At 46.1% G+C, this 27,866-nt stretch overlaps 2 protein-coding genes across 6 annotated transcripts; one reads left to right on the top strand and one right to left on the bottom strand.

Moving 5' to 3' along the window:
* Positions 1 to 269: 269 nt before the first annotated feature.
* LOC118595164 (cytochrome b ascorbate-dependent protein 3) lies at positions 270 to 13,014 on the bottom strand. Of its 4 annotated transcripts, none has more exons than XM_036205454.1 (6): positions 12,733 to 13,014; positions 7,956 to 8,154; positions 4,467 to 4,675; positions 3,661 to 3,815; positions 2,128 to 2,284; positions 270 to 1,584 (listed from the first exon to the last, which is right to left on the bottom strand). In XM_036205454.1, the coding sequence occupies exons 2-6, from the start codon at positions 8,137 to 8,139 to the stop codon at positions 1,561 to 1,563; spliced, it is 729 nt and encodes a 242-aa protein (XP_036061347.1). In that variant the 5' UTR covers positions 8,140 to 8,154; positions 12,733 to 13,014; the 3' UTR covers positions 270 to 1,560. The 4 variants fall into 4 exon arrangements, with proteins under 4 accessions (XP_036061347.1, XP_036061357.1, XP_036061375.1 ...); XM_036205464.1 differs by lacking the exon at positions 12,733 to 13,014 and adding an exon at positions 12,622 to 12,724; XM_036205482.1 differs by lacking the exon at positions 12,733 to 13,014 and adding an exon at positions 12,111 to 12,129.
* On the top strand, positions 12,868 to 21,995 carry Tmem138 (transmembrane protein 138). 2 transcript variants are annotated; one of them, XM_036205502.1, is made up of 5 exons: positions 12,868 to 13,138; positions 14,730 to 14,982; positions 15,202 to 15,373; positions 21,330 to 21,405; positions 21,670 to 21,995. In XM_036205502.1, exons 2-5 carry the CDS (start codon positions 14,855 to 14,857, stop codon positions 21,780 to 21,782), a joined length of 489 nt encoding a protein of 162 aa, XP_036061395.1. In that variant the 5' UTR covers positions 12,868 to 13,138; positions 14,730 to 14,854; the 3' UTR covers positions 21,783 to 21,995. The 2 variants fall into 2 exon arrangements, with proteins under 2 accessions (XP_036061395.1, XP_036061387.1); XM_036205494.1 differs by having other exon boundaries at positions 12,868 to 13,245.
* Positions 21,996 to 27,866: the final 5,871 nt, after the last annotated feature.

Genomic DNA, 27,866 nt, shown 5'->3' with positions numbered 1-27,866 from the left:
AGATAACCAGATGAAAAATAATAAAAATAACAACAAAAAAGAGGTAGGGACTTTGTAAGTGATTAGGGGTGAGGGTGGGACCCTTCTGAATGGGATACACCATCATTTATTTTTAAGGGCATGGGAACAACTTGTGAAGCCACAGTAGGAAGATGGTGGGGAGTGGCCTCATCAGACTGTGTTGTCGCCTTCATCTTGGACTTCTAACCTCCCAAAGTATGATAAATGAGTGGTTTTATTTAAGACTGGTCTGAACAAAAGAAGACACCTTTAATGTTTAAAAACACATTTAATAAAAATCAGATTCATGAAGAAGTAGTAAACCAGGGGAGGTGGTCATGTCCAATGTGCCCAGCAGTGATACCAATGGTGTGCAGGCTTCATTTGGTCAGGAAGTCCATGCCAGGCCTCCTGCCAACTTCTGGCAGCAGGGTTGAAGTTCAGCCTAATCACTACCTGCAGGGAGTGCAGGAACTTGACTCCTCCTATGGGTCTGCTAAGTACAGTGGTCTGCAGTGGGCACCTGGCCATTCTTATCTGGGAAGGTATCAAGTGCCACAGGCCGGTACAAAGGAGAGGGGCAAGACTCCTCCCTCTCTACCCACTTTCTCTTCAGGAGAAGATCAAAACACACACTCTGGCATACCATGCAGGGAGGCTGGGTGGCCTTGGTGGGGGTGGGGGGTGGGGACAAAAGCACCCAGAACTCAACAAGGAACATCTCTGAAGGCAACAGTGGCTCCCCGATTCTGTCCAGCAAATTGCTTCATAATGCTGGTTTCAATTTCATAGTGGGCTGGGCCCTGTCAGGGAAGAGCGTGACTAGAAGAGGCAGGACAAGGGGACAAAAAGGAAGGCCACCGAAACCTCTGTTACCCATCACTTGGGCCTCTAGGGTCAGGCTGTCTGTTCTTGGGAGAACAGTTTACCAGGGTTGCCTGAGGGGGGCAGGCATGTAAGTCACAGGGAAAGGGCGGGATCCAGGCAGCAGCTGAAGCAGCAACTAGAAGAGTGGAGCCACATGGTCACAATATACACAACACAGCGCACCAAGGTGAACAGAGTAGCTCAGGGTGACCGGCTCCTGACTACTGCAACGCCTTCTCCTGCTGCTGCTGCTGCTGTCCCATTAGTTATCTCCCACCATCTCTGCCCACCCAAATGCACATCCAAGACAGAGCAGAGGAAGGCTGCCTGACTGAGACAAATGCTCCCACAGGGAGCAGACTTTATAGCTTGCATGGATGGACTACAATTGGGTCTCAGCTTTGGTTTCTACCACATCCCTAGGAGTGGTGAGGAGAAAGCAGCCCAAATTCTGCACACCAGCAGAAGAGACATGAATGACCAAGGCAAGGAGGCCCTTGAAAAAATGCCAACAAGTCAAAGCCACCAAGAAAAGCAGATGGACAGCAAATGTCTGGAGAGAGCAAGCCGGGAACTGGTGTAGCAAGCTTGGTCTCTGGCCCAAGAGAAGTTTGTTGCCGAAACCAAGTAGAGAAGAGCTTCTGAGGGAGCGGAGCCGGCACCGCTGACTGTTCCCAGGAGCCCCCGCCCGCTTCACTCCCTGTCATGCAACAGGGGCTGGAAAGAAGGAACATGCACAGGGATTAAAGACGTGACCTTGAAAAAGCCCCTGAGCTTCAGGAGCTTCACCAGGTCTCAGCTGCTCAGACAGACCCTCACCCTGCAGGGGAACCCAGCCAAGCCACCAGATCTTCAGGGAAGCCCCGGAGTCCCCGAGACTGGTCACAGCATAGGTTCCCACATCTGCCAGAAGCCTCACCAGCCAACAGGCAAGCCCCACCCTAAGCACTTGATGTGTGACTGAGCACCTGCCCACTAGTCTAGCCACAGAGCTGGCAGAACTCCACCAGGCTCAAGCCCTCACACACGAGTCATCTCAAAAGCCAAGGACTCTTGCAGGGGAGGGGAAGCCTAGGAAGGCCCTCTCAGGCTTGGCTGCACTGATGCCAGAGTCCCCGTCTGCCACTCAATCTCCACCTTCCAACTGCTTGGCTTCCCACCTGGCTACAGGGTCAGTCTTCTCAGCAAGCTGCAGGTCCTTCCTGGGCCCTTCTCTAGACTTGGCCTACCCCACCTAGAATGAGAGACAAGTAGCCATACCTGTCTGTCAGTCAGAGCTCCTGGATCTGGACGCTTCCACTGTGAAGCCAGAAGAACATAGAGAACCAGTAGGCCAAAAGCCACCACCAAGAGCCCAGTGCTGTTGGCAAAGACTGCCTCACTAGGCAGGCTGGAATAGGGCTTGGTGACATTTTTCCTAAAAAGGACAAAATAATATGGGCCTTTGAGAGAATTTTCTAACTTGTTTGTTTGTTTGTTTGTTTGTTTACCTGGCAGGAGACTGGATTCCTATGACCCAGAATTAATATACTTCCTAAGTCCCAACCATAATGGCAGGCAGGAACTTTGTAATGATCCTAGTGAAATGAACTTGCCCACATTTACATAATTAGTACATATGACAACCAAGATCTAAATCCAGGGCTGATTTCCAATCTTATTTGCTGTTCACTTTACCACACTGCCTCAAAACCCAGGCCAACAGTGTAGCTGTAATTCTGAACTGTGTTATTAAATAAGAAACACAGAGCCAAATGCAAAGTGAAAAGCCCAGAGATCAAGCAGCTGCCAAGAGCTGAAACCGAGACCGTTTTCTTACCCCTCGCTGTCACTGTCGTCCTTCCCCTGAGAAAGAAACCTATTTCCTGTGTGTCTGTCTTTTTAATGACTTTCTGTTCTGCCTTCTCATTGGTCGTAAACCCAACCGCAAGACCTCCTCGTCACTGCCTGTCTATACAAGACCTCCAGGTCTCTATGGTTGGTATTGAGATTAAAGGCGTGTGTCTCCATGCTGGCTGTGTCCTTGAACACACAGAGATCTGCCTGTCATGTGATCGGGATTAAGAGCGTGTGCCACCACTGCCAGACTTCTGCTAAATGGCTTGTTATTGGCTCTGACCCCCAGGCAACTTTATTTATTAACATACAAATAAAATCACATTTCAGCACAAATAAAATATCATCATACAACAGTGATGAGACACACAGGCTCTGGAGGCAGCTGTCCACTTTACCACACTGCCTCAAAACCCAGGACAACAGTGATGAGACACACAGGCTCTGGAGGCAGACTGCCTAACTCAGTTCCCACTTCTGCCATTTACCGGCTGTGTGCTCTTAGGTAAGTTACTCTGTTCCTCACTACACATTTTTTTTTTAACGAAGTCTCACAATGGAGACCTACCTGGCTTGAACTCACTATATAGATCAAGCTGGCCTTGAACTCACAGAGATCTGCCCACCTGTGGTGCTAGTATTAAAGGCAGGCACCACCATGCCTAGCTCATTACACTCTTTTGTGACAAGAGTACCAAATGTTGTAGGTGCTTAAGAGGACTAAAGGTGAGGTGCTTTGAGCAATTTCTGACAAACATAGGTGCTATATCACTTGATGTTCAGTAAGTATTGCCAGGTTACCAATTTCAACCTAAAGACTGTCACCTTCCATGAGATCAGAATGATTCAAGCCCAGAGGCTGGCCTCTGCTAGCTGAGTCCTGTGGTTATAGGATGCATCTCCTGAAGCCCCTACTCCCCACATATGCCTTAGTGTTAGAGGCTCCTTAGAACTTACAAAACAAAGAACAGCTTCTCATTGATGCCAGAAATAACAGACGTGATGGACAGGGAAAGGATGCAGGCTCCAAAGAAGACGTGTACAGGTTTCAGGAGGCTTCGCAGCCACTGAGATGCCCAGGGCAGGAGAAAGGTGGCAAAGCCCATGGACCACTGTGGACACAAGGGGATACTTGACTACAGTTGTACCCATCGACCACTCTCCCACCTACCCCCCATATCACATCTATCACTCCTGCTGGCCACTGTCCTCTGGCCCTTCTTTTTCAACTCAAACATTCCGACCATGCACAACCCCAACCACACACCATGCCTCACTGTGATCTGCCCATCTCTATTACACAAGTGTGTGAAAGCAACTAGCAACTTGTGTGTGAAGGCCTTGCAGTAACACACTCAATAAACCTAGTCATCTTTGTTTGCATTGAATTCCTGCCAGTCCTGGTTCATAAACAATTCCAGAAAAAACAAAAAACCACTGGCACTGGAATACTGAAGTCATTTTTAGAACTGCTTTGGTTCAAAGAGGGGAGAGTGGAGAAAGCCCTTCAAAGAGGGGCGTTGAGTCAGCATGCCGGGTGGGTTGACAGAGTCAGGAGGACAGATGGGCAGTATAACAGGTGGAAGGAACAAAATAAGAGAAGAGGCCCCAACTCTCACGGCCACTTACATAGCTGAGTCTACAGGATATGAGGCCCTCTCCGGCAAAGGGCAGAATGAATATTTGGAGCTAAGGCTAGTGAAGCCACACCCAGAGCCCATGGTGCCAAAGGGATTCAAAAGGAGAGGGCAGAGGCCACCTACCTGGAAGGCAAAGAGGATGACGGTGGTGATGCCCAGCCAGCTATGCAGGGAGTAGAGGTGTGTGATTTTTGAATGGTTGTGGAACCGAAAGACGGCAACCAACCCCAAAACAGTGAAGGTAAAGGCCAGCAGGTGCAATGCTGCATGGAGAACTTTCCAGGGCAGTTTGGGCCCTACCCACGACCAGGGCAGGCGGTACACCAGCGAGGCTGCAGGAAAGAACAGTCCCAGGGCTTGGTCACATCACCTTACACCCCCACTGATATTGCCCCACACAGCCTCTCAACAGGAAGAAGTGAGTGTCAGGACATCAACCCCTGTCCTGGTTGGTTTCTTGTCAACTTGACACAAGCTAGTTATCTGAGAAGAGGGAATCTCAATTGAGAAACCCCACCTCATCAGATTGCTTATAGACAAGTCGGTAGGGCATTTTGTTTATTAATGATTAGTATGGGAGGGCCAAGCTCTCTGGAGGTAATACCATCCCTGGGCTGGTGGTCCTAGATGGAATGAAACAGCATAGATAGAGAGATGGATCATTGGTTAACAGCACTGGTTGCTCTTCTATAGCACCTGAGTTCAATCCCCAGCACCTACATGACAGTTCACAGCCATCTGTAACTCCAGTCTAGAAGGATCCACATCTTCTTCTGGCCTCTGTAGGCACTGAATACACATAGTGCACAGACATACATGCAGGCAAAATAACCATACACATAAAAATAAAGATTAAAAAGATTAAGAAAAAAGAAAAAAAGAAAGAAAGCAGGGTAGACAAGCCATGAGGTGCAACCCAGTAAGCCGCTTTCCTCCACAGCGTCTGCTTCAGTTCCTGTCCTGACTGCTCTTCATGCAGGACTAAAAGTGTCAGGTGAGACAAACTCTTTCCTCCACAAGTTGCTCTTGGTCATGCTGTTTTGCCACAGGAACGGAAACCCTAACTAAGACTGCTAAGCACCTGTCACCTTCCCATTATTTGTGGGAGGCAGTTGGCCAGGAACTAAGACAAGAAGGGCCAGATAAAATGGGAGTTGTCTCAATCCTGAATGCAGCTTTGTGGGCTGATAAGCACTGTCTCTCCATGGTGCTTCCATGCATCCATACAGCCAAGGTTGATTATGAATCTAGGCATAGCCAGGTGGTGCTAGCACTTGCCTTTAACCCCAGCACTTAGGAGGCAGAGGCAGGTGGACCTCCCTGTCTTGGGGGGAAAAAGTAAAAGAACCCAGGCGTGAAGAATGAAGGTGCAGCTAAGCACCCGCCTATCATGTTTTTTGGGTTTTTTTTGTTTTTGTTTTTTGTTTTTTGTTTTTTCCAGACAGGGTTTCTCTGTGTAGCTTTGTGCCTTTCCTGGAACTCACTTTGTAGCCCAGGCTGGCCTCAAACTCACAGAGATCCACCTGGCTCTGCCTCTGGAGTGCTGGGATTAAAGGCACGCACCACCACTGCCACCCAGCTTGGTAAGTCCTTTCTTGAATTATCACATCTTTTTTTTTTTTTTTTTTAAAGATTTTTTTATTTATTATGTATACAGTGTTCTGTCTGCACATATTCCTGCAGGCCAGAAGGGGGCACCGGATCTCATTACAGATGGTTGTGAGCCACCATGTAGTTGCTGGGAATTGAACTCAGGACCTTTGGAAGACAAGCAGTGCTCTTAACCTCTGATCCATCTCTTCAGCCTACCTGCCTATCATGTGCAGAGCCCTAAATTCAGTTCCACTTCCAACACCACAAAAAGCAAAAAGTAAAAATCTAAAGAGCTCAGGCATAGAGGTCCAAACCTAGCATCTGCTTCTTAAGTGTTTGGCTTCTAAGTCCATTTCCTTCCTCTTCTGTAAAATGGAGATGACTACAGAGCCCACCTCATGAACTTGCTCTAAGAACAAAATGGATGTTTGGCGGTGGTGGCACACACCTTTAATTGCAGCACCTGGGAGGCAGAGGCAGGAGGATCTCTGTGAGTTTGAGGCCAGCCTGGTCAACGGAGTGAGGTTACAGAGCAGTGAGAACTGTTATGCAGATAAACCCTGTCTCGGGAAAAAAAAGAGAACAAAATGGAAAGCAAACATGGTAGTACATGCCTGTAATCCCGGCACTCAGGAGGCTAGACAGAAGGGCTGCTACACAGGTCAAAGCCAGGCTGGCTAGACAGGAAGACCCTGTCTCAAAAAGAAGAAAAGGGCGGGTATGGAGATGAGGGATAGCTCAGTGGGCAAAGTGCTTGGTGCATGAGCATGAGGACCCCAGTCCAATACCCAAACCCTACATAAAAAAATCTGGGCAGGGCAGCACACACTCATAATCCCAGCACTGGGGAAGCAGAGGCAGGAGGCCTTCGCCAGCCTAGCCTAATCAACTAGCTCCAGGCCAGTGAAGAGGCCTGTCTCAAAAAACAAGACAGCTCAGCAGGTAAAAGCACCTGCCACATAAGCCTAATAACTTAAGTTTGATCCTTAGAACCCACAGTGAAAAGAGAGAACTGACTCCTAAAAGCTGTCCTGTGAGTTCCACATGCGTGCTATGGCACGCATGTGCCCACATTCACACACACAAACACCACCACACCAGTAATAAAATAATACAGAAAAGAATTTAGCATAGGGCAATGGTGTATGCCTTTAATCCTACCTAGCACTTGGGAGGCAGAAGCAGGTAAATCTCTGTGAGTTCAAGGCCAACCTGGTCTACATAGTGTGATCAAGAACAGCCAGGGCTACACAGTGAGACCTGTCTTAAAAAATTGAAAAAAAATTAAAAACAGAAAAAAGAAAAATTTAAAGGTGCAAGGTGCTTAATAATGGTTGGTACCCAAGTTTGTCCTATAGCCTCCACACACATATACACATGTGCACATGCATATGCACACAACATACACATCCTAAGAACAAGTCAGCAACCAGGGAGGTTAATGTGTGACATATGCATGGTAAGCGGCTTCTGCCAATGCTCTATTATCATTCCCATTCTACAGCTGGGTTCATTTCCCATGTTACAAGACACAGATTCGAATGCATGGGGCAAAAATGGATCCTCGACTCAACTGTAACACGAGAGGCTTCAACTTCTTGTTCTCTAGAGCAGTAGCCAAACTGCAGCACCAGGCCAAATCCAGCCTGCTGCCTAATTCTAGGAACAACAGTTTATTGGGACACAGTTACACTCATGTGTTTTATGTGCTTTCCATGGCTGTTCCCATGATACAATGGCAAAGCTGAGTAACTGCAATACATATTACAAAGCCTGAAAAAATTATGGCTGGTTCTTTACAGAAAGTTTCGCTGACCCTGTCTCTGAGTACTTGTGAAGCTGTCCCTACACTTTCCACTTCTTCCCCCAATGATAGCTGGCTCCAGGAACAACCCAAAACACCCTGCCATGATAGCCTCAAACTCAACCCCCCAAAATACCATCCTTGAAGAGGGTAAGTGCTGCCCTGCTCAGGCCTAGGCTCTCTCATGCCCCGCACACTGTGAACACATTACTCACCAGCTCCATAGAGTACCACCATGCCAGAGACCATGAGCACTGGGTGCCAGTTGAACATGTGCACACTGCCATCCCAGGCAAAGCCGCCACGCCAGTACTGCATCCAGTAGGTGGTGAAGAGGATGCACAGTGATCCCAGGGACCCCAGCAGCATGCAGGACAGGTAAAACCGTCCTGAAGCCATTCTGATCAACAACTCCTAGAAGAAGCAGAAGTCACAGGTCCTGGCTAACCATGGTGAACCCACACAACAGCTAAAGGAAGTAACACTGACCTCCCTTTCTGCCTGTGGTATGGAATCTTTTGCTTCAGTTCCCCTGTCCCCTGGTGGTCTCAATGTTGAGGTAAGCTCACAATGAGTGACGCCCCACCCCTGCACCTGGGATGCACAGACAAAGTATGGGGCTCTGGTGATATGACAAGGCTCTGGGCTCATATCCTTGGTACTGATTGGCCTCCCCACACAGAAATAGAAGGTAAAAAATGACTGCCACACTCAACCCAGTAAAGAAACAAATCAAAACCCTAAATGCCTAGATCACAAATTCCCAGGCCCTGGGTTCCAATATAAGGCAGCAAAACCACAATCTAATGGAAGGAAACACATTCAAGGGTGGGTACATCTTCAACAAACTGACTGGGTGTAGGGGCTGCAGAAGTGGCTCAGCAGGTAAGATCCCTGGCTGCTCTTATAGACCCAGGTTCAATTCCCAACACCCACATGGTGGCTCTGAACAACCTGTAACTCCAGTTCCAGGGGATCTAATGCCTTCTTCTAGTTTCCATGGACAGACATGCATGTGGTACACAAACATATATGCAGGTAAAACATATATATATGTATATATATACGTGTGTGTGTGTGTGTGTGTGTGTGTGTGTTTTCCCCCCACAGGACAGAGTTTCTCTGTATAGCCCTGGCTATGCTGGCCTCAAACTCAGAGATCTGCCTGCTTTTGCCTCCCAAGTGCTGGGATTAAAAAAGGCATGTGCTACCACCACCCGGCTCAAAAAAAGTTTTGTTTTGTTTTGATTTTTAGAGACAGGGTTTCTCTGTGTAGCTTTGCGCCTTTCCTGGAACTCGAATCTGCTAGACTTTTAGGTAGGGATGCTCAATCCCTAGTATTACGTCCCCTGTGAAAAAGTTCTATGTGCTTCCTCTTCTATATAAAAAGGTCACAGAAGATGAACTCCATGGGACCAGGCCTCAACCTCCACTCCTCTCCTTGAACTGAGGTGCCCTTGGCTGTTCTACACCTGAGACTTACTTCTGCTTTCTCTTTTCAGGGGAAAGTCCAGAGGAGAAAAGAGGAAGCAAGAACTCATGGTCTAGAAAGTGATTATTTTTAGATTTTTACCAGGAACCAACTCAGCTTTCAGGCTTTCTCTGGTGAATATTTATGTCACAAGCAGTTATTCTTAAAAACCAGGCAAAGGGCTATATTTGTAGCTCAGTGACAGGGGCTTGTTTGTCATAAGCAAGTCATGAGATAGATTCCCAGTGCCATATATACACACCCCCCCCAAAAAAAAAAGAGCCAGGCAAATGGGCAAAGACACGGGGCTCAGCCCTACTTCCAGTAAATATATGACCCAGTCTATCTCCAGGGCTCACACCAAAAAGGTAATAATGTGGCCTTACGGTATTGAAGGCCATCTCTCTGGACCATGTAACAGTAAGAATAGCCAATAATGTCCAAGGTGGGACAATACCCAAATCCTCACCCTTTGACCCAGCAGAAGGCTAGCCTGATCTCTGATTTCATAGTCTGAGTACCCTTAGGAAAACACCCTAAAAGAAAAACATGGCAATAAAAACCAGTAACTGAACACCAGCTACGAGTACTAGAAACTGGCCCACGGTCCCACTTACTCCTTTTGATAACCCTGTGAGGACTATCACCCCAACCCTATACATGGAGAACTAAAGCCCAGACGTACTAAGTATCTAGCACCAGGACCCAGCAAGTCCACAGGGGCTTCAAACCCTTTTCCTTATCCACAGATTATAAGATCCAGGAAAAAAATGTAATGTAAAGACCTTATCGAGAGTCAAGTATTAGAACTTCACATTTACTACTATCATAGGATTTGAGAGAGAGACAGAGACAGAGACACAGAGAGAATGCTATGTCGTGTGTGTGTCCAGGCATCCATAGAAGCCAGAAAGCCAGAAAAAGGGCATTGGGTTCTCTGGAGTTAAGAGTTACAGTCAGTTGTGGACCCACCAACTTGGGTGCTAGAAACAAAATTCAAGTCCTACGCAAGAGCAGCAACATTCTTAACCACAGAGCCATCCCTTCAGTCCCTATCATAGGATTTTTATCCTAACCACTAACAAAACCTAAGGCTAGCTAGGCAAGGTGGTACCTATGCCACTAGCTACTTGAGAGGCTGAATCAGGAGGATCATTTGAGTACAGGAGTTCAACACTAGCCTGAGCAACATAGTAACTACCAGCTCCCCCAACAAACAAAAACCTGAAGCTCATGGTTCCCAGACCTGCCCAGGCCTCTCAGTAGCCTTGAATTACATCTCACGCCATGCCAGCTATTCATCCAACCAGCAGCAGATGCTGGTCTCTCACAAGGTGACCCACATTACTAGCAATCTCTGAGAAAGGGATGAGGGTTAAGGAACAAACAAGTTTCATGACTGGGCTACTGGGTCCAGGGATTGTTACCCAGCCTCAGAGCTGCTTCCTTGATTCACGCAAGAGCAAAAGAGGTTTGGGATTATCAGGTGTCTGCCTTGCGCAGCCTCCACTCCTCCAGTGAAATGCCCCAGACATCTGACAATATTGATTTCTGCAGTTTATTGATTCTTTTTTTACAAAAGATGAAAAGACAATGGTTCCTCTGCCATTGTCCACTCTCACCCCTTGAGAATGTGTTCTAAAAAATGTTCTTTCTTTACACTGTTTACTTCATCCCTTGAAGGTGCCCCTACTTTACCTTGTAATAAACCCCACATATCTTCTATATGGAAAGTTAAAACTGGGAGTGGTGGTTCATAATCCCAGCATTCCTGAAGTAGAAAGCAGAAAAACCAGAAGTTCTAGGTCATCTTCAGCTACACGTATATAGTTGAGGCTAGCCTAGGCTATATAAGAACCTAGCTCCAAAAAATAAAAATCAAACAAAAAAGGCAGGGGGTGGGCATAAGAAGAGAAGGCTCAGTAGTTAAGAGTGCATATTGGCTTTGTAGAGCACCAGAGTTGAGTTCCCAGCATCCACAGCTCCAAGGGACCAAACACCTACTTCTAGACTCCCCAGGCACCTACACACGTGACATTCACACACACACCACACACACACACACACACACACACACACACACACACATACACACACACACCAAAATATTTGAGGAAAAAAGAAAAAGGAAGGCAAAAAAAAATTCTGGATTACCACTTTGTGGCAGACTTAGAACAGATGATTGAGACAGTTTTGTGACAGAAGGCAGGAAAGTTATATTGCTGTCTACAGTGCACAAATAAGCCCCCTCTTTCCTAAAATAGCAAGGGAAAGAACCCGTGCAAATGCTGAGACCAAGAGCATTTGGACTAAGAGTTCAAGACATGCTCACCACAGCTGAGTCTCCTGCCCTCACTCTTGCCAAGCCCCATCCTCAGGAGGGCAGCCAGCAAACTCTCTAGGCTCTAGAGGGCTTACAAAGTCTCTGCCACCGTTGTGCCACGCTCATTCTGGGCTTGTGTAATACCAGAGCAGCCAAGAAGAGCATCCTCACAAGTGAACATGACTGTGCCTCATTAACACTTTATGGACCCTGATGGACCTACACGATTTTCACATTTCACAGAATATAGTCCCCCACCCCCAATAGTTTAGATGTGGAAAAGCCACTTGGGGTTAGCTGTGGGCCCATCCTGGTTTAAGAAGTGTACCTAATCTCTATCTCTATGTGATGTTTTCCTCAATTATCTGGCTAAAGGATTTTCACAGGCTGAGCTAAACCGGAATCAGTCCCAGGGATAAGAAATGAATCTTCCACTCAGCCCTTCCTCTCAGGAAAAGGCTGTACTCCTAACACAGTTACTTTCAGACCAAGGGGCAGAGTTTGCTGCTCTCTCCTCAAAGGCAGAGGAACATTAAGAATCCTGGAAAACAGATTTAGAGTTCAAATCCTACTAACCCATATCTTACAATTCAAAAGCACTGCAAAGTTGGGATCCAAAGGACAGAGATTTGGTCAAGGCAAGTGGTAAGCCTGGTACAGGCATCCAGGTCCTGTCCTCAGTTCCCAGAATTCATTTCCAAAGGCAGCTCCTCCAAATTGCAGGACTCAAGAGCGAGCGACCTATAATATTCAACTCAGGAGTGTGAATAAAGTCCACCTTAGCACAAGTGCTCACGGACTGCTCCTTCGTCCTTCGGACAGTCAGATCTACTAAGACATAAGGTGTATGACGTTGACCCCTATGGTCAGCTTAGTCCTAGCAAGTTTTAGACAAGATGCCTTCTTTCTGAAAAGCATCGAAGCCTCTACAAACACCACCTGCAGTATGGAAGGGGAACGGAAAAGTGTCCAATTCTTAAAAGGAAAAGCAGGCTGAATGCCGGGTTATGACAGCGCGAAGCAAGGAAGCAGCGGAACCACCACTAGAACCCATGTCCGGGCTCTCCCAGCCCGGGCTCCTTCTCACCCCTAACTACACAGTGCGACAACTCGGAGCCAGGTCTCTGCGACCCGCCGGTCGCTGCCAAGCGCGGGAGCCGCCACTCCCCAGGCTCCTCCAGGACGTAGAAACACTCACTTTCCGGCAAGCCTGCAGTCCGCGGGATTCGCTACAGAGGGCGCTGCCTGAGCTTTTATAGGCTCGGGCACGTCTGATGGTACGCTAGGGCGTCTGGGAAATGAAGTTTGCGTGCTAAGGGGCGCGTTCCAGGGCAGTTTCTGGCCGGATTCCTAGGAGCACTGAGTCCTGTTTGCCTTGTCTCTAACCCCACCCCCATCCTGAGGAAGGAGAAATGCTGGGGTTAACACCCTCTCGCCTGGGGCCCACCCTCAGCGAGGTGGGATGGGAGGACCCGGCAGAGGGTAGGCCCAGGAGAGTGAAGGCCCAAACATGGCGATCAATTAGCCATCTACTTCCGGAACTTAAAGTCGGCATCCGGAAGCAGAGACCCAGTCCCCATGACAACCGACGTTGGTTCTTTGAGGTGAGTGTAGGTGATGAGAGTGGCCGGGAGTCAGAATTTTTTGTTGATATTGCTTTTGCTGCGACCTTTTGGCGGAGGCATCACGGTCTGCGGGAAGATTGGGAAGGGTAAGGAAAACCGCGTTAAACTGGAGGGTGATCGCGCGTAGCTAGAGCGAGGGGTGTTTCTATCTAAGGGATGCTCATAGTGACCCTCGATGGAGCCTCGCGAAGTGGTGCGTTTGGCCCTATTCATTTGCGATCTGGAGAAAATGACTTGAACTCTAATAGTGTGTCCCTATAGCCAGGGGATAATTCTTTCCTACCACGCAGGTTGTTGTGAGGCTTAAAGAAAATTCTCTTGGTCAACAAGATTATCCTGGCGCAGGTACCTAGGAGAGAGATTATAAGTGTGAAAACTCAAGCCCAGAGAAGCTACAGTCATATATCCAATAATATGGAGCTTTTCCACCGCGGGAGGTGGACAGGGCCTGGACCCCCTCCGAGCCTCTGCAAAACGGGGGTTATATACACTAAAATGCCTGCTCTTCAAGTCCAGGAATTAAGTAAGGTTATAAATATGCTCCCTTACTCGTGTTTCTGTGTTTCTGTCATAACCTTAATACGCTCTTCTAGGAAAGCACTGTGTCCTCTCAGCTTTCTGTCTGACACTGCCCATTGCTATGAGACTGTATCCTCCATCTACTTAGATATCACTCTTATCAGTTATGAAATAGGCTGGCCGTACAGTGCCTTCATCAGAATACCATGCTGCCACTTACCAGCTGTGTAATCTTGGTCAAATTAGTTTACCTTGCTGGGCCTCCGTTTTCTCATCTATGAATTGGGGACAATAAAAGTATCTTCTACCTCATGTGGTTATTGTAAGATTTAAATAATAACTGTGATGGGAACAGTCCTTAGAGTGTTGCATATAAGGATTTATTACTACTTTTACTACTACTACATGACCAGGCTGCCACTTCTCTGTAGTTCCCCTAAATATTATCGGTTAGACTTGTGCCTTTGTCAGGAATGGTGGTGCACTCCTGTAAATCAAGCACCCAGGAAGCTGAGGCAGGAGGATCAATAATTCAAGACCAGCTGGGTCTACATGGCAAGATCTAGTTAAGAGAGAGAGAGAGAGAGGGAAGGAAGGAAGAAGGGAGGGAGGGAGGGAGGGAGGGAGGAAGGAAGGAAAGAAAGAAAGAAAGAAAGAAAGAGAGAAAGAGAGAAAGAAAGAAAGAAAGAGAACAGAGCTGTGCATTTAAAAGGATTCAGGCATGGAGAAAAGTCTGATGTTATTAGTCTCTAGAAAGAATGACAAGTTGAGGTGCAGTGGGGCAGAGTCAGGATGGGCTTGGTTTGGTTTTGTCTTGTTTTGTTTGGAGAAGAGGCTTGGCTCTCCTAACCCAGGCTGGCCTCAAACTCTCAATCCTCCTGTTTCTGGCTCCTGAATATTGTGATTACACGTGTGTGTCACCATACCTGGCTTTAGTTGGGTTTTTGTCTTCTTGGTGTTTTGCATACTGATGCTCAGTAAATGTTGCTTCTAATATTGCCTTCCTTGTCCTTCCCTCCTCCCTTTCTTGATTCTCTCCCCCTACAAACAGGTCCTTGCTTTAGAGCCTGGGAAACAGCTCTGATTTGGAAAAAGCTAGACATCTCCCCGCAAGTACCCGGCAGAGAACCAGAACTGTGGAATGTGCACTCAGGAGTCCCAAAAAGCAGATAGAAGATGCTCCAAACAAGCAACTACAGCCTGGTGCTCTCCCTGCAGTTTCTGCTGCTGTCCTATGACCTGTTTGTTAATTCCTTCTCAGAGCTACTCCGAATGGCTCCTGTCATCCAGCTGGTGCTCTTCATGTGAGTATAGGAGACAGGCCTGAAACACTGAATCCAAACAGTTTGAAGGCTCTTGATAGTCACAGTTGAGCATTTTTAAAGTCATTAGTGCGTCTGGGGTTTCGGGGTGACTATATTACATAGAGAAACAGATCTCATGGTGTCCCTTAGACCTTAGGGCTATCTCTTAAGTCTTCATATAACCCCCACTTGGCTCTACTTTATTTTATGTGTCTACAGCATCCAGGATATTGCAATCCTCTTCAACATCATCATAATTTTCCTCATGTTCTTCAACACCTTCGTCTTCCAGGCTGGCCTGGTCAACCTCCTATTCCATAAGTTCAAAGGGACCATCATTCTGACCGCTGTGTACCTCGCTCTCAGCATTTCCCTTCATGTCTGGGTCATGGTAAGAATGGAAGCTCTGAATTCTTTAGTTCATATTTAATCTTTAAAAATTAGGGTTGGAGAGATGGTTCAGAGGTTAAGAGCATTGGCTGCTCTTCCAGAGGTCCTGAGTTCAATTCCTAGCACCCACATGATGGCTCACAACCATCTGTAACGAGATCTGGTGCCCTCTTCTGGCCTGCAGTCAAACATCCTGTATACATAATAAATAAATAAATAGATTTTTTTAAAAAATTATATAAAGTTTTATTTATTTATTTATTTTTTATTATAGGTTCTCTTCCATCATGTGGGTTCTAGGGATTGAACTGAGGTCATCAGGCCTGGTAACAAATGCCCACAACCACTGAGCTATCACTGGCCCTTTCACATCTTTAAAGAGCGAGAAATAGCTGGGCATGATGACTAAAACATGTAATTCTAGTAGTACCCAGTAGGCCAAGGCAGGAGGATTACTACAAATTCAAGGCCATCCTGAGGTGCACAGTTAAGTTCCAGGCCAGCCTGGGCTATAGTATAAAACTGTCTCAGGAAGGGGGAAAAGAGCAAAGTGTGGTAGTGTATACTGCCACAGCCTTAGTTCTCAGAAGGCTGCGGCAAGTTCAGCCTGGGCTACGTGTACGTTCAAAGCAAGCTTTGCTGAGCCGCTCTTCCAGCACAGGACCCTGAGGCCAAAATGAGCACACAGTGGGCTAGAGAGGTGGCTCAGCGGTTATGAGCTGCTCTTGCAGAGTGCTACAGGCTTCAGAAACATATGAAGTGGGTTTTCAGCTGATTATGACAAGCTGACACCTGGAAGAAGCTGAGGGCCTTCTAGAGGTCAAGCTAAGGCTCATGGAGTCTTGGTGATGTTAGCTTTTGATTATTAGCCGTTTCCTACTATGAGTTTCTCATGTGCTAGTGTAGCTTTTTCATTATCTATTGGGCACCATTTCCCCTCTTCTAAAGGAATATTTAGATAACCTTCTGTGCAGTAACGCAGCCAGGATCCCTGATTTTAGGCCTTTCTGTCATTATCATCATTAGCAACATCTGGCTAGGACCATCCCTGGATGGACAAAAGTATCTTATTGGAGATACCTCTGTACTCTTTAAGAACAGACTTAAGCATCCAGATGATCTGTTTGAGAAGGCCTGGCAGATATGCTAATTAAGCTTAACTTTCTCCTTTCCAAAGTCTTATCTATAGTTTTAGATCTACCTTTAACAATTAACTCAGAACTAAAGTGTAAACTTACAGGTACATCTAGCTCTTACAGAAGTTGCCTAGCCAAGTTGCCTAGCAACTGAGCACACTTGCCAGAAATGGCAGGAGCAGAGATAGCTTGGAGAGATAAGGGTCAAAGGGATAAAAGGGCAGTTTTATTTTCAGAGAGGGACTAGATGGAGAAGAGAAAAGAGAATGGAAGAACTAGATGGGTAAGAACTTGAGAGGAACACACTGAGATGGGGAAGAACTAGATTGAAGGGCTGGAAGAGAGTACTAGAGGGACAGATGGGGAAGAACAAGATGAGAAAGAAGGAGATGGGAGAGGAGCTGAGATGGGAAAGAGCTAGATGGATGAGAATCTAGACAGGGCAGAACTAAGATGAGAGAATTAAGTTAGAACTTAGAAGGGACAGTAGATAAATGTAGAGAGATATCAGGCAAGAAAGAGCTAGGCATGAGAGCAGAATAGAAGCTGTGTAGAGAGAACTGACGCAGAAGAATAAAGTGTATGGACTAAAGAGTATCAAGTATGTAGATTCATTTCATATTGTCGAAGATTAAATTATCAGCTGGTTGTAGATTCTTCCCAGACACTGGGAGAGGACTATCCAGGGGCAGGGCCCCCATAGTCTTCGTTAGCAGAGGATCTGTATTTGACTCCTAGCACCCACATCAGATGGCTCACAACCCCTTGTAACCCCAATTCTAAGGGATCCAACTCTCTAGCCTCTGATGGCACTGGCAAATACATGGTACACATATACACACAGAGCACTCACACATACACATAAATAAAAGTAAATCAATTTTCAGACATGAATGGTACATGCTTTTTTAATCCTAGTAATTGGGAGGCAGAGGCAGGCAGATCTCTGTAAGCTAGAGGCCAACCTGGTCTACAAAGATAGTTTCAGGCCAGCCGGAACTACATAGTATTATACCCTGTGTCAAAAATAAATAAATAAATTGCCCTTTTAAAAAAAGTATATGTGGGGTTGGGGATTTAGCTCAGTGGTAGAGCACTTGCCTAGCAAGCGCAAAGCCCTGGGTTCAATCCTCAGCTCCAAAAAAAAAAAAAAAAAAGTATATGAAAAACATGAGATACACAAAGAGATGGAAGAATTAGGGATGCAGAAGTCAGAAGCCATGAAAATCAGATCTGATCTGGAGTGTATGTGAGACAGATGCATTCAAACTACTGATTTGATTAAATTCTACACATACAAAAATCTTGATTTAAAAAACAGAACAACAAAATAAATCAAGGGACTAGAGAGATGATGCAGAGGTTAAGAGCATTGGCTGTCTTTCCAGAGGTCCTGAGTTCAATTCCCAGCAACCACATGGTGGCTTATAACCATCTATAATGGGATCTGATGCCCTCTTCTGGTGTACAGGCATACATGCAGGCAGAACACTGTATAGATAATAAATAAATAAATAAATCTTTAAAAAACAAACACAAAACACCAGAAAGAGAATGGTAAGGGCTGGGGAATATAGCTCAGTGGCAGGGCATTTACCTGGAAGGCTCAGTGCTCTGGGTGTGTGTGGGAGACCAGCCCCACACTTATTTACCCCAGGAACTCTTGAGGATTGAGGGATAAGAGACTTAGTTAGAAATAGAGAGAAAACACAGGATAGACTTGGGTGGGCCTGGATCCTTATCCACAGGACCAGAACTTTATTCCAAAGGTCTATGTATAACAATGCCAAGGGGTGGAGCAAAAGACTTCCCCTTGCTAGTTACAGTCCCCTGGGACCCAGGCCCATGGTCCAATCAACCTCTTATGCAGTCCTGCTGGGTATGGCCACTAGGAAACCTAGTGGGCTCCAACAGGTTTGGTCAAACCCTGTCCTGCCAAAAGTAAATCCGATTAGAAGTCCCTGTCCTCTGGAAACTCTGGTGGAAGGTGGGCAAATGAAGGTGTCCTGGGCTGGAATATATGCATATGACAGCTCATTAGGCACTTTTGCCCAGCTTTCTGTCTTCAAGAATCCAGGGACTTTTTTATTTGTTGCAGTCAATTTACCTTTGTCCCAGATAGGCCTCCCACAGTTAAAACAGGAAGTTGAGTCTGTTTTGTCATCCACTGTGTGGGTAGGTGGGTGTTAATGGGGGTATTAGGTGTTAGTGTCCTATGGTTAGTATTACAGGCATTGGTGTTTCTGAGAAATAGCCACCCAAGAGTGTTGCTTTCCTTTATGCCCAATGCCAAGTCCCCATCTTTACACTGGAAACTCAGTCCCCAAGATGCTTCTCTTTAGTTTTTCTGTAGGCTCCAGATCAGATCCAGTTCACATGGTTTCAGATTGTTTTTGTAAGAATATAATTTGAGCTAAACAGTGGTGGCTCATGCCTTTAATCCTAGCCCTTGGGAGACAGAGGCAAGTGAATCTCTGTGAGTTTGAGACCAGCCTGGTCTACAAAGTGAGTTCCAGGACAGGCTCCAAAAGCTACACAGAGAAACCCTGTCTCAAAAACAAAAAAACAAAACAAACAAACAAAAAAGAATATAATTTGAAAGTTTATGTCAGTGTGTGTGTGTGTGTGTGTGTGTGTGTGTGTGTAGGCAGAGTTTTTCATTGGACCACAATCAGCTGTTTCGCCAGCTGCTTCTCAAATAACCATTCAGAGACTTATTGTTTATTTTAAATGCTTGGCCAATAGCTCAGGCTTATTACTAACTAGCTCTTACAACTTAAATTAACCATTTCTATTAATTTCTGTGTTGCCCCAAGGTTCGTGGCCTTTACCTCTCCTGCATGCCCTGCTTCCTTTCCATGTAGCTGGCAACTCCTCTGACTCCACCCTCCTTCTTCCCAGCATTCTCTCTGCTTGGAAAATCTTGCCTCCCTGTCAGCCAGTCAGCTTTTTATTAATAATGGGAGCAACACATTTTCACAATGTATAAAAAGATTATTCCAGAGCATGTGTATATGCCTGAGTGTGTACAGGTGCTCCAGAAGGAGGTGTTTGATCTGTAGCTGGAGTTACAGACAGTTGTAAGAAGACACCCTTGTGGGTGCTAGGAACTTGAACTCTGGTCCTCTAAAAGAGCAGCAACTGCTCTTAACCATTGAGCTATCTCTCTTGCCCCCTCTCCTTCCATTTTTGCATTTATATGGGTTCTGGGGAGGTCTTGCAGGCCCTTATTGTTCAGATTTCTTGTGTTTTCACAAATTCTTCCATCCTTTTAGATAGCTCATGTGTCTTTTATATGCCTATTTGATGAAACTTATTAAAATTCCTGACTCTGAGTTAGGGGTGTGGCCCTGGGGGTAGAGCTCTTACCCAGAATTTGGGAGGCCCTGGCCTTGGTTCTCAGCACTACAAACAAAACAAAGCAGAACCATGGTTTCCAGTCACTTTTTTGCTTCTCTTTGGACCCATTGTATGGGTGCCCCGGGAGTACCTCAGAGAAGAAGCAGGGCTCCCAGGAAAGCAGCAGAGCAGTGTGCAAGGCTCAAGGGGCTCCCTCTGTCAGAGCCTGGGCTCCACTTCCTGGAGCCTGTGGTCAGGCTGTTGATGTGATTAAGCCCTGGGCCTACATGCACCAAAGTTGTGACCTGCCAGGAGCTGAGCTGAGCCTGAGGGCTGGACAGTGAGCAGTGAAGTTCCTGAGATCATTTCTCCTTGACAAAGGCAATAGAGTGGAAGGAGATTAATACCCCAGTGTTCAAGCTTAGAGGAGATCCCTTTGAAGCAAAAAATAAAAAGAGGCAGGGGGGCAGCTGAGGGCTGGTAAGATGGCTAAACAGGTAAAGGAACTGGCTGCCAAGCTTGACAGCCTGAGTTTGAACCCTGGGACCTACATGATGGAAGGAGAGAACTGACTTCTATGTGCTGTCCTCTGTCTCTGCATACACGCCATGTCACACTGGCACACACATACAATTTTTGTTCGTTAAAAAAATTTTTGAGACAGGGTCTGACTACTATATAGAGGAAATTAATGAGGCAATTCCACGTAGTTTATCTGATAGTCAAAAGAAGTTTATTTTGGGTAAGCTTACAGCAAGCAAAGGGGTCGGTTAAGGGATCCAGGAGAGGTGAGGCGCAGTCCAACGCAGTTCTCTGGAGAATTCTGACTTGGGCTACAGTCCGGCATCCAGGATCGTGAGGTAGCCAAGAGAAAGCAAGCACATGAACATCTTAAGGGGTGCCTGTCTTGGCTATGCCCCGGGCAGGGGCAGGTACCTAGCAGTTACCTGTGGCCTACTAGGGGTGGTACTTCAGGGGTGAAGCATAGACAACTACCCCTATACTACTATAATCCTGATTGGCCTGGAACTCACTATGTAGGCCAGGCTAGCCTCAGACTTACAGAAACTGCCTGTCTCTGCCTCCTAAGTGCTGGGATTAAAAGGTACCACTGTGCCCAGCTAAAATTCTATTTATTTATTTAATGTGTATGAGTGTGTGGTGTGCATGCTTAGTGTCCACAGAGGACAGAAGAGAGCATTGGATTCCCTGGAACTAGAGTTGTAGGAGGTTGTGAGCCATCATATAGGTGCTAGGCGCTGAACCTAGGTCAGTGCTCCTAACCACTTAACCATCTTTCCAGCCTCATGAAAAATTTTTTAAGGAGGAGTTTGGGGCTCCCTTGAGAAATATACTTTGAGCTTATGAAAAGGAAGTGAGGTTAGCATGACTTTTAGCCAAGTGGCTTTGCAGCTAAGCAAGTTGGAGATGTAATAGCCTCTCGTCACCTTTAACCTTTCCCTTTCTACTCATCTCCTTTAGAACTTGCGATGGAAAAACTCCAGCAGCTTCATTTGGACAGATGGACTTCAAACACTGTTTGTATTCCAGAGACTAGGTGAGGACTGGAGCGGCTTCAGGTGCACTCACATCCTGCCGTGTCTCTGGCTGCATGGCCTTGATCCTGGCTTCCCAGCTCCATCCGGATAGCCTGGGATGGTTGGGACAGCCACACACAAAGCAAAGAGGAAGGGCTGCCCTCTGCTCTTTCTGGGAGACAGCAAGAAGCCCTGGGGGCAGTGCCGGGGCTAGCTGGGCTTGGGTTTCCCTGAAGGGGACCCTGAGGACCACCCCTGAGGCTCTCCTCTGCTCTTGTCCTCAGCGGCCGTGCTCTACTGCTACTTCTACAAGCGGACAGCTGTGAGACTGGGCGACCCCCGCTTTTACCAGGACTCGCTATGGCTGCGGAAGGAGTTCATGCAAGTCCGAAGGTGACCACTTCATGTCCCGTTGATGAATGCTTTCCTTCCTGGTAGAAGCCACCAGGGCTGCTCTCTAGAGAAGGACAGCCCTTGGCACCAGGAAACATGGATTTCCTAGGACATGTTCAGGCCAGCTGTGCTCAACCTTCAAGAGTGAAGACTCTCCAGGTGTGACTGGAAACTGAGGCAGGAGAACTGTTATGAGCTTGAGGCCACCCTGGGCTACCTAGTGAGTTCTAAGATAGCCTGTAGAGGGAGACCCTTTCTCAAAAAAGGAAGAAGACCTTCCCCATTCCAAATTAAAGTGTTTTCCCCAGACTACAGAACAAAGTGCAGTCTTGTCTGCTACCTCAGCCCATCCACTGCCTTCCCTTCCTGCTCTGGACCACTTGCTTTCTCTTTCCCTTCCTCCTTCCTGAAGATTCTGCAGCTCTGGAGCTCCCACTCTTTGAAGCGTATGGTCCATCCTTTTAGGTGCCCCCTCCTGCTCTCCTGATTCCATACTTGAGTGACTGGAGGTTATAGACAATGATGGGCATGTCCTGACTGACCACACCTTAGTTGCTTAGTTTTATATCCAAAGTACTTTTTTACAGTTCTAAAAGGAAATAAATTGAATTCTTTTTTCTTTTTTCCATAAATGGTGAGGTCTGTCTGTCTAGGTGTCTTTGTGGTGAAGAGGTATACCAAGTGAGGGAGCCTCAGTATCTCTTTGACCAATGGGGTAGACTGGGCTATAAGCTAGAATCAGATGCACACTGGGCTACAATATGAAGACTGCATCAAACAAAAGAGTTCTGGTACACCTTGGAAATTCAAGGTGTGATCTCATGCCTGCCCCCAGCCCTGGAGTTTCAGATTTCTGTGCTTCCTTCAGATTCTGTGTTTACTAGAAGCTAAATTTGTCCTCAGGAGAGAACATACTCTAGAGTCTGTTAGGCAAAGGAAAGTTTTAGAATTTTTATGCTACTTTCTTTCCTTTTTTTTTTTTAATGGTTTTAAGACAGGGTTTCTCTGTGTAGCATTGGCTATCCTGGAACTAGCACTATAGACCAGGATGGCCGCAAACTCACAAAGATCCGCCTGCCTCTGCCTCTGCCTCTGCCTCCCAAGTGCTGGGATTAAAGGCGTGCGCCACCACTGCCTGGCTATATGCTGCTTTCTGTTGCTAGAGTAACATGTAACAAACAATCACCAAATTCAGTAGCATGCATCCTTGTACAGTTGGCTGGCACCTGGTGGGGTTCAGCAGATCTGGGCCGGTGAGGGAGATTACAGCTGGGACTGCTCAAGACTATTTGTGGTCAGCCATGATAATCTTGGACCTTTAACTCAGCTAACCTATGATGACCTCAGGAGAAATAACAGTCGACTGGGCTGTGGGTCTTATGACTCATCCATCAGCAGACTGCCCTAGTTCTGTGGATATGATGGTGGCCTAGGAGCAAGAAAGAACATGTCCCATTGCATTCACAGGTCAGTCCTTTGTTTCAATTCCTATTGGTGAAGGCATGTCATGTGACCTAAAACAAGGTCAAAGCAGAAGGCAGCAAGCACCAAGTCTGAAGTCAGAAGGTCTGGGAAGGTCTGGAGAGGTCTGGCAGTGTAGCTCAGTGCCAGAGCATGAGCATGGCATGTGCAAGGCCCTGGGTTTGATCCTCGGCACCCAAAGGGAGCATGAATACAGGAAAGGGCAAAGAAGAGACTGTTAACCACTCAGACCATACCTCATAGCTGTGAGGAACATACAGAAGGTTTAAGCACAAGGGCTAACACACTAGAAAGGCCAGGGAGCAAACACTGATGCTGAGGACCACTGGACTGTAGCAAACACTGATGCTGAGGACCACTGGACTGTGACACTGGAGCAGGATCAAAGCCACAGATGCCTACAGTACCTGAATAAGAAGATCTGTGTTCTAGAAAAAACAAGTGTGTACACTGAACTTTCAGCTTTTTATTATTTGCAGATGTCACAAAATTCTCTTCTTGATTTTTCTTTTCATATAAAAATTTTACCAAAATTTTGAGTGTAGAAGCCTGGGCCCTGGCAGCTCTGAAAAGCAATCTAGGCTCAGCCACCTGTCCTCAGTACACCAATTTAGAAGATAAGTAATAGTGAAAAGCAGAGATGAGATTATTCAGTGTAGTCGCATTGAAAGAGGACAAATAAAGGGGGTTAGTAACCCCCCAAGTCCATCTTCAGAATACTGGACATGGCCGCTTGTGGTGGTGCATACTGGCAGGATTTGCTGAAGGAAGCAGAGGCAGGAGGATCATGAGTTCCTGGGCTACACATAAGCTGGGCAGTGATAGCACAAGCCTTTAATTCTAGCAGTTGGGAGGCAGAGGCAGGCAGAGCTCTGAGTTCGAGGCCAGCCTGGTCTACAAATCAAGTTCTAGGACTGTTACACAGAGAAACCTTGTCTTGAAAAACAACAAAAAAGGGATATTGGACAGGAGTTTAAGTTTAAATAGAAATGAATGGCAAGATGGCTCAGCAGGAAGAGGGCATGCTGTTTTTCCAGAGGACCTAAATTAAGTTCCCCACTCACAACTGCCTGTTATCCTAGCTCCAGAGGGATCCAGCACTTCTGGCCTCCAACATACATCCACACACCCACACACATAATTAAATATTTTTTTTTATGTTTAAATAGAGAGCAAGAAGTGTATATAAGAGAGCAGTCCTGGTCAAGGTGTGTCCTGCCCGTCAGTGACCCATCATTGTCTTGCTCTATTTGTCCTGCCAGGAAAGGAGTCTGGCAAATTGCCAGAGCTGTATGAAGTCTCTTCCTGGGAGGCAAATGCCTCTGTGTGGCTCCCGGCTTCAGCCCTTCCCTTCCCTCTCCACGAGGTTTCTGGGGATGTTTGATTCTTTGAGTTCCATTGTTTGAATAGTCTGAAAGCACAAATGCCTCTGAATTTACTCTTCTGAGCACGCCTTTAATCCCGGCACTCAGGAGGCAGAGGCAGGCAGATCTCTGAGTCTGAGGCCAGCCTGGTCTACAGAGCAAGTTCCTTGACAGCCAGGGCAACTCAGAGAAACCCTGTCTCTAAAAACAAAAACAAAAACAAAACAAAAATTTCCTCTCCTGTGAGATGGTTACAAAGATGTCAAAAGCCACTTAAAAAAGGCCCAAACTTTTCTTAAGAACTAAACAAAAGTAGTCTGGATTTGGTGTAAGGCCAAAGTTTGTTAACGTCTGCTTTAGATTTAAGACCAGCGTGGGCATCATAGTAATACCCTTCCCCCACCCCAAAAAAGGCCTGGGAAGGTGGTTCAGTGGGTAAAGTGCTTGCTATACAAGTCTGGGGACCTGAGTTAAATCCTTGGAATCCACATAAAAAGCCAGATAAGGGCACTGGAGAGATGGCTCAGCAGTTAGAGCACTTGGTGCTCTTGTAGAGGAGCAGGTTCAGTTCTCAACACCCACATGGTGGCTCACAACCAGTGTCTGTCTCTCAAGTTCCAGATCTAGTGCCCTCTTCTAGCCTTCACAGACACCACACACTCAAGTGGTGCACAGACATATATGCACCAAAATACCCATATACGTAAAAATACAATTTTTAAATTTTAATTAAAAATAATTATTTCACTTTATGTGTATTTTGCCTCTCTGTGCACCATGTGCATGCTTGTTGCGTAAAGAAACTTGAGAGGGTGTCAGATTCCCGGCACTGGAGTGACAGACAGTTGTAAACTACCATGTGTATGCAGGGAATCTAACCTGGGTCCTCTGGAAAAACAGCCAGTGTTCTTGGCTGTGGAGCCACCTAGCCAGCCCCAGTATGTTTTTGTTTAAGCCAAATGAGTTCTATAATTCCAGAACCAGTATGGGGGATGGGAAGCAGAGACAGGAGAGTCACATTGCAGCTTTTATCAAAAGTTCAATGGCAGAAGTAACAGGAGAGATCCTGCCTTCAGAATAAGGTAGAGATATGGCTAAGTGCTTAAGAACAAGTACTCAGGGCTGGGCAGTGGTGGCACATGCCTTTAATCCCAGCACTCAGGAGACAAATCTTTTAAAAAAAGAGAATAAAATAATATAAAAAGGATAAGCCACATAAAGATGGAGAATACACAGAGTCTGGATCCTATATGGTGTCTTGTTGACTTAAATTTTGTGATTGCTGATGAGTGAATGATAGCTGCTGAGAGACATGGGATGGTCAGAGGGACTGCTGAATTAAATCAGCCTAGATACTTTAGGAATGCCTTAGCTTTAAAATGAAATTCAAAAATATATTGTGTTGGGGAAAGGTTATGCTTTTGTTTCTACAGAAAACAAAAGGCTGTGGATTCATTCAAGGTCAAAGAGAATCAGGTTTGATCTGGGGATACCCCCTGAAAATCTTGACTACAGATACAAAGAAATAAACCTAGGAAAGCTGCAAGACAGAGCAAGGGGACCAGACACTAATAAAAATGGGTGGCCCAGGTGACCCAGCCTCTCAGAGTGCCTCAGAGTTCTGCATCCAGAACAGCTTCAAGGCTGTTGTCTGAAATGATTCAGCCTCATAGACTACTCTAGCCAGGACTGCAGAGAAGTCTTGCACTTCCCCTTGCACAGAGACAATAAATGTCATACCTAGCTCTCCCAGGACTTGACATTCTCCCAATTTTCTCAGAGCTCTCTAAAGATGTCCTCATCCTAGAAAATACAATGCTGACGTCCCCAAGGGGTGAGTGGGTGGTTTTTGGTCATTCAGTGGGTTATGGATGTTTGCCATCATTTAGGGGGGTTAGTTTTAAGTTTTTTATTGGTAATGATCGGGGGAAAAAGCTCAACAAAGGAGATTAGATTCAGGGATCTCTTTCTGAAGGGAAAAGGTGGGATAGAGTAGAGAAATGATGGAATAAGGGGGTGGATTGTTGAGTCTACTTTTGAACAACTGCTAGTCTCAAATATTTTACATTGGTATGGATTTTTGTAAATTGAAGGTTATTTTTGTTACACTGTACATAAGTTTCTACTCTTGTTTAAGGTATTGTCCCTATGCAGCTCATTTAAAAATATAATGCAAAGTTTAAGGATAACAAAGAAAGACAGGTTAGTAGTTAGTCATCTATAACAATCAAACTCATAGTCATATTAGGTATATTTTCAAGGTCATACAGAGATATTTTAAATAGATGGTCTTCAAACACTTCAAAGACTTACAGAATATGGCTTTTTTTTTTTTTTTTTTGAGACAGGGTTTCTCTGTGTAGCTTTGGAGCCTGTCCTAGAACTCACCCTGTAGCCCAGGCTGGCCTTGAACTCACAGAGATCCACCTGCCTCTACCTCCCGAGTGCTGGGACTAAAGGCGTGTGCCACCACTGCTTGGCCAGAATATGGCATTTAAAATGTTTTAATAACATAAGGCTTTTCATGACAGACATGTCTGCTCCTGGCAGCACCAATCTGCTTCAAAAAAAGATGGACGTTGAAAAACTTCCATATGCAGTTTACTTTTATTATGGCAAAAGCTAGCCACTGGGCAAAAAACTGCCCTATCCTCAACTGCTGCCAATGTGCTGTGACACTGGACAAGCAGGACACAAAAGAAAGCGACAACTGAACTTTACCAAGACAAAGCAGGACAGTCCTTCAAAATTCCTGCTTCACAAAAGGTCTGTCAGATAGTCTAGACCTGCCGGCTGAAGATGGATGTCCCAAAGTTACAGAAGAACCTTGGGTGACTGTCCAGGCAGCCAGCTGTCTCTGTCATTTCTATAGGTTTGGAAGTTGCTTGCTCTGCACTTCCTGTTTACTCAAGTAATTGCTGAGGCATAATCCTTGTGTACACTGTGTGAATATATGTTGCTATGACTGGTTTAATAAACAATTGACTAGCCAATAGCTGAGCAGGATAGAGTTAGGTGGGAAACTGAACTGAGAATGAGGGGATGAGGAAGGCAGAGTCAATCGAGACGCCAGCCTGCCACCAAGGAAGCAGGATGTATAGAAAATGAGGTAACAAGCTTTTACTTAAATGTAAAAGTTAGCTAATAACAAGCTTGAGCTATTGGCCAAGCATTTATAAATAATATTAAGCCTCTGTGTCAGTTATTTGGCAATAGGCATTCAGGACAGGAAAACTCTGCCT

This window comes from Onychomys torridus, chromosome 1, assembly GCF_903995425.1.
Source record: "Onychomys torridus chromosome 1, mOncTor1.1, whole genome shotgun sequence".
NCBI classification, from domain to species: domain Eukaryota; kingdom Metazoa; phylum Chordata; class Mammalia; order Rodentia; family Cricetidae; genus Onychomys; species Onychomys torridus.
Note: the sequence above shows the minus strand (reverse complement) of the source record. Positions and strands in the feature narration are given on the sequence as shown.